This window comes from Nyctibius grandis, chromosome 13, assembly GCF_013368605.1.
Source record: "Nyctibius grandis isolate bNycGra1 chromosome 13, bNycGra1.pri, whole genome shotgun sequence".
Taxonomy (NCBI): domain Eukaryota; kingdom Metazoa; phylum Chordata; class Aves; order Nyctibiiformes; family Nyctibiidae; genus Nyctibius; species Nyctibius grandis.
Window position 1 is genome coordinate 334422 of NC_090670.1, and position 13521 is coordinate 347942.

General features: G+C 51.2%; 1 protein-coding gene across 1 annotated transcript; it reads left to right on the forward strand.

Annotated features, from left to right (window-relative positions):
* The first annotated feature begins 615 nt into the window (after nucleotides 1-615).
* LOC137669741 (G-protein coupled receptor 83-like) lies at nucleotides 616-5699 on the forward strand. Its single transcript, XM_068412030.1, has 4 exons — nucleotides 616-993; nucleotides 2189-2314; nucleotides 4413-4546; nucleotides 5075-5699. The coding sequence occupies exons 1-4, from the start codon at nucleotides 616-618 to the stop codon at nucleotides 5697-5699; spliced, it is 1263 nt and encodes a 420-aa protein (XP_068268131.1).
* The last annotated feature ends 7822 nt before the right edge of the window (nucleotides 5700-13521 follow it).

Genomic DNA, 13521 nt, shown 5'->3' on the forward strand with positions numbered 1-13521 from the left:
TAAACTGGGAGGAGATCCACTATTGGCTCTTGCACACGCGGTGTGTCATCTGGCAGGCTGTGTACATCACGGGGGAAGCAGGGACCGCTCAGTCTGAGCAGAGCTGCTCCGGTGAACAGACCTTGAGGATGGAAAGGGAAGGGAAAGGCTGCCCTTGCTTTTTTAATTCTGACGAGCTCTGAGGACTCTTGGGAACAGAGACCTGACGGATGAAGGACTATGTGGAAACCCAACAAAGCAGATTTCCAGGGAGAAATTGTGGGAGAGAAGCAGAACAGTGCCCAAAAGGAAATATGCACTGGGATTTCTTCCTAGGTGCAGAGAGAATGTGTTTGGGGATCTCTGGTATTTCAGCATCTGAATCAGCTTCTGTATATCGGACATACGGGACTGGAAAAGCACAGCAGCTGGAGAGCCCTGGGGTAAAGCTCACGTGTGGTCAGCACAGGAAGAAGGACCCATTTGTCAACTCTCTTACGTAGTTTGCAGCCACTGCCCCACAGTCTGGGGCAGATTTTTAAATGCAGACGTGTGTATTTCCCTCTGCAATCACTGACTGAGCACCTGAGCTGCCAGGAAGGAGGCAGAGGGACGCGCAGCCTGCCCGGGGACGCCATGAGCAGGCACACGTGGTTCCCGTTGCAGTTCATCTCCAAGCCCTTCTGGAGAGCGGAGAGCCACAACACGACCAGCTTCCTCTCTGCGCTCTACGGCTTCCCGAACCGATCCTTCTTCCGCAGCGACCTGGACCTGGAGGACCTGGGGGACTTCGGCAGCGGGACCAAGTACGAGGGCGAGTCCCAGAGCCGGACGGTGAAGGCGCTGCTGATCGTCGCCTACTCCGTGATCATCTGCATCTCGCTCTTCGGCAACACCCTCGTGTGCCACGTGGTGGTCAAGAACAAGAGGATGCACTCGGCCACCAGCCTCTTCATCGTCAACCTGGCCGTGGCCGACGTGATGATCACCGTGCTGAACACCCCCTTCACGCTGGTGAGCTGCTGTGCCGGTGTGTCGGGGCTGAGCGTGCGGGTGCGGGACGGGACGGGCACGGGCTATCGCGACGGGTTTCTTTCTGGCTCTCCCCCCTCTCCCCTTGCCCCCTGGACGAGCTGCAGCCGTGCACCGTCCATCCTGCCTTCCAAAAGCAGCTCCCGAATTATCAGTGGAATTCACCTTTTCCCAATTTGATCATGTTTCTCTGGTGGGATTTCCCTGCCTTGCTCTGGGGGGATTCGCATCCCTTCCTCTGTTCAGGGAAAGGATGGTGCCCTCTGGTGTATCTGCACATCAGGCACAAGCGATTAAATAACTGTGACCTCTCTGAGGAAACGTCTTTACATCAACTTCAAACAAACAGCAAATCGCTACGGTTTCGGTGACAGAGTCGTTACTACTAGAGTTGCCTCTATGGGGAAATTATTAAATTAGTTGAAAACGGATTAGCTGGTCTTGACTAATTTTCTGGGTGGACAGATGTTTTGTAGTAAATGTGCTTTATTTCAAATTAGCTTAACCTGCTTCCAGAGTGAGTTGCAGTAATTTAGAATAAATATTGTGCAGTCAGGAGTAACGAGGGGGCGAGACAACAACTGTTATTTGGAATCATCTCCTCTGCAGAAAAGCCATGATAAGAAACAGCTCTGTGGGAACCAGTAAGGAAGGGGCTGCTGCCCTCGCCACACAGCCTCGGGAGGCTTCGACCCCCCCGGCCTCCCGTCAGTGCCCTCAATGATTTTTTCTTCCATGGATTTGTCTCACTGAGTTTTAAACACATGTGCCTTTCAGCACCCACCGATCCAAACGCGCTAACAACGACAGCTGTGCAGCGGTTTTCACAGAGGCGAGCTCCTGTTTTTCTCTACAGAAACTCACCAAGGAGTCGAGCTGAGATTTCTTTATGTTTTCCAGAAGGACCAAGTTACTTGTACGCTTGTACCCACCCACACCCACACACACGCACGGAGCACTGCTCAGGCGGATCTGTTTGCTCAGTGTAGTAACTCTCGCCTCTGTTTCAAAGCCTCTTGCATAGCCACTGTTTCCCCAGAAAAACTGAGTATAACGCATCTACAAAGCACGGGGAAGCTACATTAAAGCATTTCTTCCCCGCCGTGCTCCGGGGAAGCCTATTTGCTGCTCTTCAGATAACGCACGCTGCTTTAATCCCACTCTGTCCGCTCTTCAGGTGCGGTTTGTGAGCAGCACCTGGGTTTTTGGAAAGCTGATGTGTCACGTAAGCCGGTTTGTTCAGTACTGCTCCGTCCACGTGTCCGTGCTGACCCTCGCTGCCATCGCTCTGGATCGGCATCAGGTAGGTGATGCTTGCGAGAAAATAAGGCACTAAATACGTGGGTTTTTCCCCTTCAAATCCCAGTGCCTGGAAACCTGCGTTGCCCTGGGAATCAGGGGATGGCACGGAGAGCTCTGGCTGTCACGGCCGTGGACAAAAGCCCCATGTTTTCAGAGCGAGGGTGGTCAAACATGGGGGAGGCTGCCCGGAGAGGTGGTGGAGCCTCTCCTGGAGTACCCCAACCCCAGCAGAGCCGCCCGCCCTCGCTGGCCCCGCTCTGTGCGGGAGCTGCCCTGGATGTCTCCGGGGTCCCAGCCCAGCCGCTCTGCAGGGCACAGCCCCAGAGCACGGCAGGGATGTTCCCAAGCTCCCACACCAGCAAGCCGAGGCATTTTCTCAGCATTTATTTGAGAAGAGTCACAGTTTTCATGCTTGCCCCGTTACTGTGGGACGCCCAAGGCTGGAAGCTGTGAGAACGGGTTAGCGCTTTCAGTTCAAGGTGAGAAATTCTCCTCTCCTCCCCCCGCCCCGATGCTTTCCTGGCGAATACCAACCGGGAAAACCTGACAGGTCGAGCAGTGAGTGCGAACCCAAGGGTCTCCTCCAGGTACAACACAGCCTGTGATGCCATGTAAGCTGATAAACGCTGCACGCTGGCAGAGCAGATCCCGCAAGGTCTGCTCTCAGGCTATTTTTCTGTCAGAGCTGGAGTCACAGAAATGGTTGTACTGAAAAGCAATTTCACATGATAAATGACCTGGCTAGATGAAGTGCCGAACAACGGCTTCCACTCCGATCGTCTCGGATGTGCCCCATCTGCTGTCAGAAAATTACAGCAACTGCCAGAGTATAGATGATCCGTTTCTGTCTTTTTTAACCACAAAAAGTCTGGTAGTCTGCCCATTCCGTGTGAGACATTGCAGCTCCTGAAAGCAAAGCATTTTGATAAGGATTCATTTTAATCATAGATTCTGGGCTGATCGCAAAGCACAGCTAGGTATCAAGAAGTGTTTGTTTAGTTAAGGGCAAACACAATACCTGCCTTTACATCCAGTGCAGTAGGTTCCTCAGAACTGGAATTAGCTAGTATGGCCTAAGGAGGTAAAAATAGAAATAAGGAGATGTCACTGAGCAAAGAAATTAACACTTGCCTCTAAAAATATTGCTGGTCCTGAGAGGTACCAGAGCAGACAGATGCTCCAGGGGAGTTGTAGGAGCTTGATTAAGCAGATATTTATAATGAGACTGGAAAAGACATGCATGCATAAAATACTGAAGGCTTCATCAGCCAAGAGGTCGTTTGGATGATGTGATAGGTCTATTTTTAATTATTGTTTCATTGCCTAATATAATCCTCCATAGTGCACGTAGCTCAGCAGACATCTAGCCGTCACGATCCCTGAAGCCAAGCTGGTGGGTGACGCTGAGCGCGTTTCTCTGCTCAGGGCACTGGGCCAGCACTAACACTTAATACTTGCACAACTCGGCGTTTTCCAGCCCTTTTACTCTCCGAAGTCCTGTAAAACGAGTCTCTCCTTTCTGCCTTCTGACACCAGGGGGATGCAGCGCTTCAGACTGCGACGTGAGACTCAGAGTGCCCCAGATGTTGTCAGATGAAGTAGCCCTCCAGTAGCCCTCCTTAGCAGCAAACATCCCTGGACTACACCACGCTGTAGCCAGGTAAACTGTGACCATAAAGGAGACCAGCCTTCAGGGCTGTTAGTGCTGTGCTGGCCACAGGTTACATTCAGCCGTGGTTCTCAAGCGTCTTGTAGCTCTGTCTTGCAAGTCCACCAGCTGCCGAACGTGGTGAGCACCGTGGCTGTCATCTGTGTTGGAGACCTTGTCTGTAGTAGTTAGGAGCCTTCTGTGCTCCCTGTAGTAGGAGCCAGCACAGCCCCTTGGCTTCCAGCTTGTGCCACACCTCACGCCCATGCTGAGCACTCCTTGCTGCCTTGGGGAGCACACACACCGTTTGCTTCTTACTCGGTGCTCGGTGTGAAACGCTTGCTCCTGGACATGGGTAGAGCAAACATGCATTCTTTTTTTCCTAAAGCTTGCAGCTCGTTTTTATCAATTGAGGATGTTATAAATCCTCAGGATTGGTTGTTCTCTGCAGGTTATCATGCACCCTCTCAAGCCGCGCATGTCCATGGTGAAAGGAGGGATTTGCATCGTTATCATCTGGGTTATGGCCAGCTGCTTCTCACTGCCTCATGCCATTTATCAGACTTTGACAAGATTTTATATCGGGTAAGGCATTTGCACAGTGCTTTTTTTTATATGACATATGCAGCTTAATCAAAGTCCCACAGCTTCTAAGGCACACATCTCTCCATCCATGTTATTAAAAAAGAAAGGATGGTGAAACAGAGAAGCCTTCCTTCCCCTTGACTAGGCAGCGTGTTTCCCACAAAAGGACAATGAAAATCAATGGAATTGCTCTCAGGCTCGTTTGTTAGTTGGTTTTGGCTCAGACATTCAGCCCTGTGATTTGAGGCAGGCAAGAGGAGTGGTGCTCTTTGTCGTTACAGCGCACAGGTGTCAATGTGGGTTATTTTTTTCTTTTCCTGGGGATGTGTTTAAAATATCTTCACTGGGGACAAAGGTGAAACTTAAAGCAAAATTTTCCATGGAAAGGGGTACTTGCCTGTGTTGCTGAATGCCTTCTGCTCTCTGGACCTTTACTGAACCTTGTAAGAGCGTCCGAGATGTTTGTCCTCCAGGTGTTGTGTGCGTCTGGTAGCGGAACTGACAGTCCTTCCTCTCTTTGATCTCCAGGAACAGAACAATACGAATGGTCTGCCTCCCCAGCTTCCCTCCTCCTGCTGATCTGTTCTGGAAGTACTTGGACTTGACTACTTTTGTTCTCCTGTATGTCCTGCCCTTGCTTGTGATCTCCATCACATATACCATGGTGGCCAAGAAGCTCTGGCTGAGAAATGCCATCGGGGACCTCACCATGGAGCAATACTACGCCCATCAACGGAAAAAGAAGATGACGCTGAAGATGCTGATGGTGGTGGTGGTTGTGTTTGCAGTGTGCTGGTTCCCCCTGAACTGCTACGTGGTGTTGATCTCCTGCAGGGCCATCCACAGCAGCAACGCTCTGTACTTTACCTTTCACTGGTTTGCCATGAGCAGCACTTGCTACAACCCCTTCATCTACTGTTGGCTGAACGAGAGCTTCAGATCGGAGCTGAAGTCCCTGCTGTGCGTGTGCCGGCGGAGGAGCGCAGCCCCGGGTCACGCTCTGCAGTCCATCTCCCCCGCTTTCAGGCACGCCTGGGCTGAGAACTGCCGTTACAAAAGGGGCAGCGCCTGCCAGAAAGCGCGGGCATCCTCCCAGAGGAACTCTGCAAGGACAGACATATCCAGTGTTCAGCCCATTGTGGCAGAAAGCTAATGGCCAGGCAGCATCGTGTTGTAACGGCAGGATCACGGGGAAAATTGGGTCGGGAAGGACTGCTGGAGACATCTAGTCCAGCCTGCCGCCCAAAGCAGGCTAACTTCAGCGCTCGGTGGGGCTGTTCAGGACTTGTCCAGCCAGGTTTTCAAAAATCTCTGGGGAGGCACTAGATAAAAGACTTCATTTGTAAACCTTTGTACGCTCCCCCGCTCAGCGAGACTGAGCATCTGATAATGTGCTACAGCGTCCGCCTCAAACACGGACGCTCGCGTTGCTGCTGCTCTTGGTGGTGACCGGGAGCTCTCAGCAGTTTGTCCCGTTCAAGCAGAGGGTCCCCACATATCACCACAGCTGGGACTCCTCGGCACGGGGCCGGCGGTGCCGGGACAGCCGTGCGGCGGCTGCTGCGCTCACGGGTACGGCGGGAGCGAGCCCCGGCGTGGCAGAGCTGGATGGGGGAAATACCGAGTGGGAGCATGGCCAACTTCAAACCAACGGCTGCAAAAAGTCACCAGAGTTGCATTTACCTCTTCCTCAGAAGGAATAATCAGTTTCTTTGCTTGTGTCCACTCAGTGCTGGCTCAGCCTTCGCGAGTGCAAAGGCTTTAACCTCAAAAGAGAGTGACAGGAAAATGAGTTTCATCCTTTTGTGCAGAATAATTGTGAACGACCCTTCTACAGCCTGGCATTTCCACTGAAGGCTGTCGGTTTGCTACAGCTGCAAACCTGAGTTTAAGTCTATTTAAACTTGGAAATCACGATGCTTTGATAGGTACAAAAATGTTGACGTGTGACCTCAGGATGTATTTGCATCTAAAAAAGAAACTGTGAAGCTGAGGAAAGAGTAAGAGTAACACGAATCTTGCTTCTTCCTAAGATGACCCAGGGAAGAGGAGAGGACAGAAGCACACCGGAGGAGGAACAGAGGCCTCACATGGCTCGGATATCCTGAAGCACACTGGCGTTTCCAGTGCTGGTGCTTCAGGGAGATGCTCCCCTCCCACAAACGGCGACCACCCGTCCCTGCCGCCATCTGCAGGAGTTACTGCTGAAGGATGCACGTAGGGGAGGAAATGGGATTAGAAAAACCTCTTCAGAGAGCAAGCACGCAGGACTCGGGTATCTTCTGACCCACCTACACAAAATGTATTTAAGAGACGTTCTCCTGTGGGCTTTCCCGCGTGAGCCTTCCTTCTGGTTGTGCTGATAAAGAAGCGTTGGTGGAGATGTGAGCAGAGCTGGCGCAGCGGAGGCAGGCAGCCGAGTCTTTCATGTTGTGTTACAAGTAAATAACAGCGTAAACCTGGTGTTACTACTAAGTGGGGGTTTTTACTGCCTGGAAAACTTGGAATTCGCACCACTGCAAATGGCATTTCCATAATGTAACTGTCTGGAGGGTTTCTGTAAACAACATGTCTCTTGTTAAAAAACAAACAAACCACAAACCCAAACGCAACATTGTTAAGGTGAGTAATTTCATGAAACATCTCATTCAAATGTTGTTCTTCTTGCACTGGAAAAATTCAATGAAATCAAATAGTGCAGTTTGCATGTGTATCCCAACACGCTCCCAGAGAACTGCCAGAACTCATTACTCTGGAACAAATAAAGCAAACGGGGTCTGTTCTTGCTGCTCATCTCTTTAGCCGTCCAGCGAGCTGGGCCTGGCTTCCCTCAGCCCTCGCAGGAGGGGTGCACCGAGGTCAAACCCACCGCGGCGGGCGGGCAGAGACGTCCCTCCCCTGGCACGGCTTCTCCAGGGGACAGTTTGCTCCCAGATGGAAAAACCTGCGTTCGTTTCCTAACTGCACATCCTACACTAACCCGTACATGAGCAGCACTTTCTTCAGTGCAAATCTGCAGTCTGGCAATGAGCTGCCTTAAAAAACGTCATTTCCTTGAGGTGATTGTCAAAAGCTTACGTTTTTGTAAAATCTGGCACAATTCACCATCATTATTTCAACCTTCTGCTGGATGCTCTGGCTTTAATATGAGCTCTGATAAAATTTCCATATGGTTGTAATACAACAAGGTTTGATTCACCAAAGGTTTTTTGGGGGGCTGATAGCAGCCAAATAAAATATCTGGTTTAGGACCCTCTCTCTCCTGTGGGTTTTGTGTAACTGTTAAGTTTTGAAGGGCAGCCATTCCCTCTTACAAGAGGATGAACACTGAAGCACAGACTGCTGCTCCTGCCAGTCTCAAAACCACGACCAAAACTTATGTCTGCGTGTGTTTTGACATCTTTCCGAATGAAAAGCCCTCTGTAAAAAGCAGAGCTGTGATTACCCAGATGAGGAGTCAGCCGTGGACGTGTGCCGACTGCAAATGCCGTTTCATTCCCAACTGCAGCTCCATGCAGGACGCAGTTGGTCTCGGCAGCACTTCTCCTCGCCTGGGTGCCGCGGTCCAGGCAGGAACATGGGCACTTCTCACTTGAACTGAATTTTTGCTCTCCAACAAGTGGAGGCAGCACAGTCCCATTGCTTGTGCATTTCTCCCTAGTGCTCCTCTGCCACCTCATGGGTCCCCTTCCCCTCACCGGGACCTCGCGATCTCCCTCGCCTGCCACCAAGCAAATAGGGTGGGAAACGTGCCCCACTGAGGCTGCTCCAGCTCTGTCACAGGTCTTTGAGGCTGGTTAATGGAGTCGTATTGGTTGGAAAGGAGCTGCTTGGTAACAACATGTGAGTGTGATTGTACCAGACCTGGTCTCTTTGAACAAAGTGGGAATATGATAGCAAGGTCTCGGACAGGCAGCCTGGTTACTGGTGTTGCTACATCCATTTGCAGCTCCACACTCCTGAACAAAAGCAATGTGCCAGTAGGGGCTCACTTCGCAGGACCATCAAAGTGCAGAGCGTTGGGGCTCTCTCCTAATCAGGACCAAAGGCCTTTAGTTTAAAAAACGGGGAGATGTAGAAAGAGAAAGGGAGATGTAAGGAAGGGGAATGGGGAAATACATCCATCCGCAGAGCGTCGTTCTTGTTTTGTCTTTAACTGTGACAAGAAGAAACCTGAAGATTCCCTGGAAAGGCTCTCCGCCTCCCAAACACGCTCCTATAAACCTGTCACACTGGTAGCCTAAATTTAGACTCAGTTTAGGATTATTGCTATTATTTAATAATCCCGTGCAGGAGATAAGCTTGCCAGTGGAGTAATTATTAGCTAATTTGTAATTATTAAGCTGGTAAAACTACTAGCAACTTCTACTGCGGACTTTGTCCATTTTTTTTGAATTTTTGATCACTGACTCGGGTTCAAGAATTGAACCGAGCAAACGGGACCGGCAGCTGCATCCCCGCGGGACCGGCAGCTCCATCCCGAGCGGGACCGGCGGCTCCATCCCCGCGGGACCGGCGGCTTCGTGCCCGCGGGAGGCGCCAGGGGGCGCTGCGGCCCCGGCCCCGCCGCTCGTTCGGGGCTGCGGGAGGGGCCGTGCGTGTCCCCCCCCGCCGCGCTGCGGGGGCAGCGGCCCCGTTACCGCCGTGCGGCGGCTCTGGGGGGGGCTGCTCCAAAGGGCCCGGTGGGACAATCACCAGCGCGGCGGCTGGAAGCGGCCCCGAACCGCGCCGGTCCCGCTCCGGCACCGGTCCGGCTCCGGCACCGGTCCCGCTCCGGCGCGGGGCCCCGTTGCCGCCTTCCTCCGGGGCAAACAGCCGGCGAGGGACGCCGTGAAAGCAGCCTGTCCCCGAGTCGTGACCCGAGGTGGGCAGGTTTGTTAACGTTGGGAAGGGAAAGCAGGATGCAGACTGTCACACGGGCAGCCCCCTCACCACACCGCTGGTTTTCAGTAGCGCTGCAGTGGTGTGAGTGAAGAGGGATTTCTCCAAGGATTTGAAAAATCATATAAAAATATAATTCGAGGCTAGAGAAATACAACACGAACTTGGGCACCTATTTGGAGCATTTTAGTCACCTGTGATAGCAAATGAGATCACCTACATACAATAAGGGGTTACTTGTGTCTGTGCGTGTCCCTGGAAGTTCACCTGCACTTCGAGAAACCCACGGTCCCGGTAAAGCAGCCAGCCAGCCTTTTTCAGGGTTGTGCCTTGGTTTAAATCACTCTTCGCTGAGGCCGGTGCTGTAATTCTGGAGCTTTGCCTGCTGCCTTGGCAGAGCTCTCTCAGGCCTCAGACACAACACACATCTGAGGAGCCCCGTATCAAAGTTAAAAGAACACATTAAAATAAATGAGATAAGGTAGCCCGACCTCGGGCTCCTAATGCAGCCCAGCTGGACAGCTACAGCGAGCCCTGAGTTCCCAGAAGTGATAGCACAGATCGGCAAAGCAAGGGGAGCAATTCTGTCCAAAGCACCTCGCTGACAGACCGTAACCAGCCAGCCTGGCAGACAGGGCTCTGGCAGAGGCGTTTGTGCTCACAAGAAAACAATCAATAGAAAAGCTAAACTTCCTGGACCTGTGCTGAATGCTAAGCTGGTGAAAGAGAACCTCATTATTACACTACTTTTTACAAGGAAGCCGTGGGCAGAGGAACTGTGACTCACTACAAACACTGGGATAAAAAGGCACTGTGCAAATGAACAAATAAAGCACTTGCAAGTGCACTCCGCTGAGTGCCACTATCGCATTCTTGTGGAGTCTCAGGACATTTCAGGATCCCCTCCAAAAGTTCTTCATTATTCACATGACTAAAAATAGGTCTTGACGGCTGAATTGGAATGGTCAGCCAAGGCAGGGAGTAGCCAAATACCACTGAAACACTGAACTTAAAACTTTGGACTCTTCCAAAAAAGACAAGGTAGGTGACAAATTTCCGCTAAGTTGAACCAAATGTTGAGAGTATCAGTTTTCATCCTCTGACATAATGTCTCTCCAGCTTGTGATTTGTTAGTAATAATGTCGCACCTAAATATCCACAAAAGCCCATGGCTGGAAAACACTTGCCCTGGGGAAGTTAAAACAAACAGGTCAATCTCACAGATATTTTCCCGTCATTAATGTGTTCCAGGGTTTCATCGCCGCTCTGAAGGCTGTTTTGAACAACGTGCCATCTTTTTTCTCCATTTCTTCTCGTGGGTGGGCATCCTGTCTTTTGTCCACTCTTCTGAGTAGTCTACATTAGTCTCAGAATCACGAGGCTTGGTATTTTTTATATGGAAAGCGCAATGCACGCAAGGTTTGTTTCCATCAGCTGGCAGAAGGATGCTAAGATCACAGTGCAATGCAGAAAGTGTCAGCAAAGGAGGCATTGGCTTAGTCTTGTGAGAATAATTGTAAAAGTGACAACTTTAAAAACTCTGGAGGAATAAAATAGTGGAGTAATGTCCCTCTTTGTCACGGGAGTGAATGAACGATGCTGAGATACGGAGGTTGGGCTAATTCAGGAGGACCAGAATGGAGAGAAGGGGCACGTGGCTGGCTGGGAGCGCAGGAGAAAGAGGTCTGTGTGCCTCCTTCCAGGTCCTCTCCGGACCGTGCCAGCGCCCTGGATTTACTGCCCGTCTCCCTGTCCTTGCAGGAGCCCCGAGTGCCTTCGCTGCAGGTCTGCCGCCGTGCTGGGCTGCCACCAGGGAGGGTCCCTTGTCACTTCAGTCAAAATCCCATTTTCTCACCCTTGTTTTAACAGTGGAAAGCTGAAGACACAGACGTCAGTCAGCTCTTTGGAATTCATGTCTTGGTAAAGCTTTTCTGCAGGAGCAGGGTAGAGCTCGACCTGGCACCTCACTGGCACCTGCTCACCCTCAATATTGTGAGCAATTGCTTAATTCTGTGACTGCTTTAAGTGGTGAATGCTGCTATGACTTGTCTTTAACTTTTCTTCCTCCTCTTCCTTGCGCCTGAAGCTCCTGTTTGTTGTGTTTAGCGACAAGGGTCAGACACAGCCCCTCACTCCAGGGAGTGTGTGCCCCAGCACAGAAGCCCTGTGTGGGGAACAGGGCACGGCTCGGTGTGTACAGAAAGGTGGCAGAATCGGACCATAAATAGGTCACCATAAATCATTGCTTGTGTCCAACGCTTTCCTGAAAGGAATAAAACATTTCCTTGGCTGTGCTGGTGAATGAACAGAGCCTTTGCTGGAGCCGGAGCTGAGCACAGGCGCCAGGGAGGATTCCTGGAGCAGACCCGAGGCTCTGCGCAGCAGGTCAGCCCGATGGCCACAGCCTGTCACCTCCCGGTGTGCCCCGTGCTCGGGGCATCCCCCTACCCCGCCGCTGCCCCACTGTCCACCTTAGCCCAGCCTCGCGGAGCATCGTGTATTGAGTACCAGCGGTCCTGGACTAATGTTTATAGGCTGTGTTCATACCCACAGCGCATTGCCCTGTTTTATGTGCCTCCAGGATACTTTCTGAGTTTGCAGATGTGGGATCTGGTCTCCCCGTTAATCTTTCAGGAGAGTGCTTCCTCCTTGTTACACGAGCACAGGTGGGAACAGGGTTTCATCATTTCATTTTGTATGAAAAGCCTCAAAGCTTTCAACTGGAGTGTGTAGTAAAAGCAAACCACACAATTCTCCTTATGTATTTATTCTTTTTTTTCTCCTTTTTTCTTTTAGATAGAAGTAACAACCAGAAGCCTTATTAAAGACGCCTTGAATCTGCCATCATCTCGAGTTGGAATGACACTCCTGACAGCTGCTTTACCACACACGCCAGCTCCTGCTTTCAGGAGGTGTATAATTTACACTGTTTGCACTTACCCAAGAAGGTCATCAAAAAGTTAAAAGTTGACAAATTCAGGAAAACATCAGCCAGACAGGATTACTCACAGCCACTTAGCCAGGCTGCACGCCTTGTCCTTGGAGAGGTGCTCCAGGGCTCGGAGGCTGAAGCCGGGGCTTCCAGGAACAGCTTTGCCCAGATCCCACAGTTGTTCCCCTTCTCCTCACTCCGACACACTCCAGAGTTAAAGTGGGCTTCTGGTGAGAGGTGACCCAAAGATTTTTGTCTTGTGTTAGATGAGGCTGATGGGAGTGCCCTTAAACATATAGTTGCTTAAGTGTATAGAAACCCTTCCTGGGGTTAGCAGGCTTAACCATGCCTCTGGCCTGGGCAAAGCACCGTATCTATTGTTATTGTCTGGACAGATGATAAGGGATGAGATGGCTAATTAGGGCTCGCTGCTTTAAAAAATCAGGACTTGTTTTTCAAAGTATAAATGTGCATTTAGGATACAAAATGCTGGCACCTGACGGGGATGCCACAGGAGACTGAGGATGCTGTTGAGTACCGTGAGGACAGGGATCAAAGCTCTCTGAAGGCACTGACCCTGCCAGGTGTGATGGTGGTGATCACCTCAGGTGTCCCTGAGCCAGCTGCAGCTCATCACCTCATCACCCAGGGATTATTTCTGCCAGCCTGCTCCTCTGGCTTGGGCTCCCAGTACCAGGCTCCCCTCCCACCACCCCAGCAGACGGCCAGACCCATTGCATCCAGCTCCCAGACAAGGGTGAGCCTATTGCCTCCAGGTGGCTTATTCTGTTTTATTTTTTGTCATGCCTCTTCCCCATCTTCCTGAGTTGGTCTCCTGCCCTGCAAGAGGACACGTAATGATGAGCTTGCCTTAGAAACTTAAGAGAATAGATATTAAGCCATATTCCTCTGTCTCTTGTTGTCATGATAGGTACCAAAAGGTATTTTGGGGAAACATCCCTGGTACAGAGAAAGCCAGGCACTGTGAAGTGTAAGTCCAGGTACAACTGGGTTACAGAAATTCAAGGACTGTTTGCCTTCCCTTCTGTCCCCAAGAACAGGTTTCTGGGGGCCTTTTGTTGGAATTAGGGGTGTGCTTTGGTTTCTTGCTCTCTCTGCTGAGAAAAGCTGGCTCCCACCCTGGGGCTCACTGCTAGGGCTG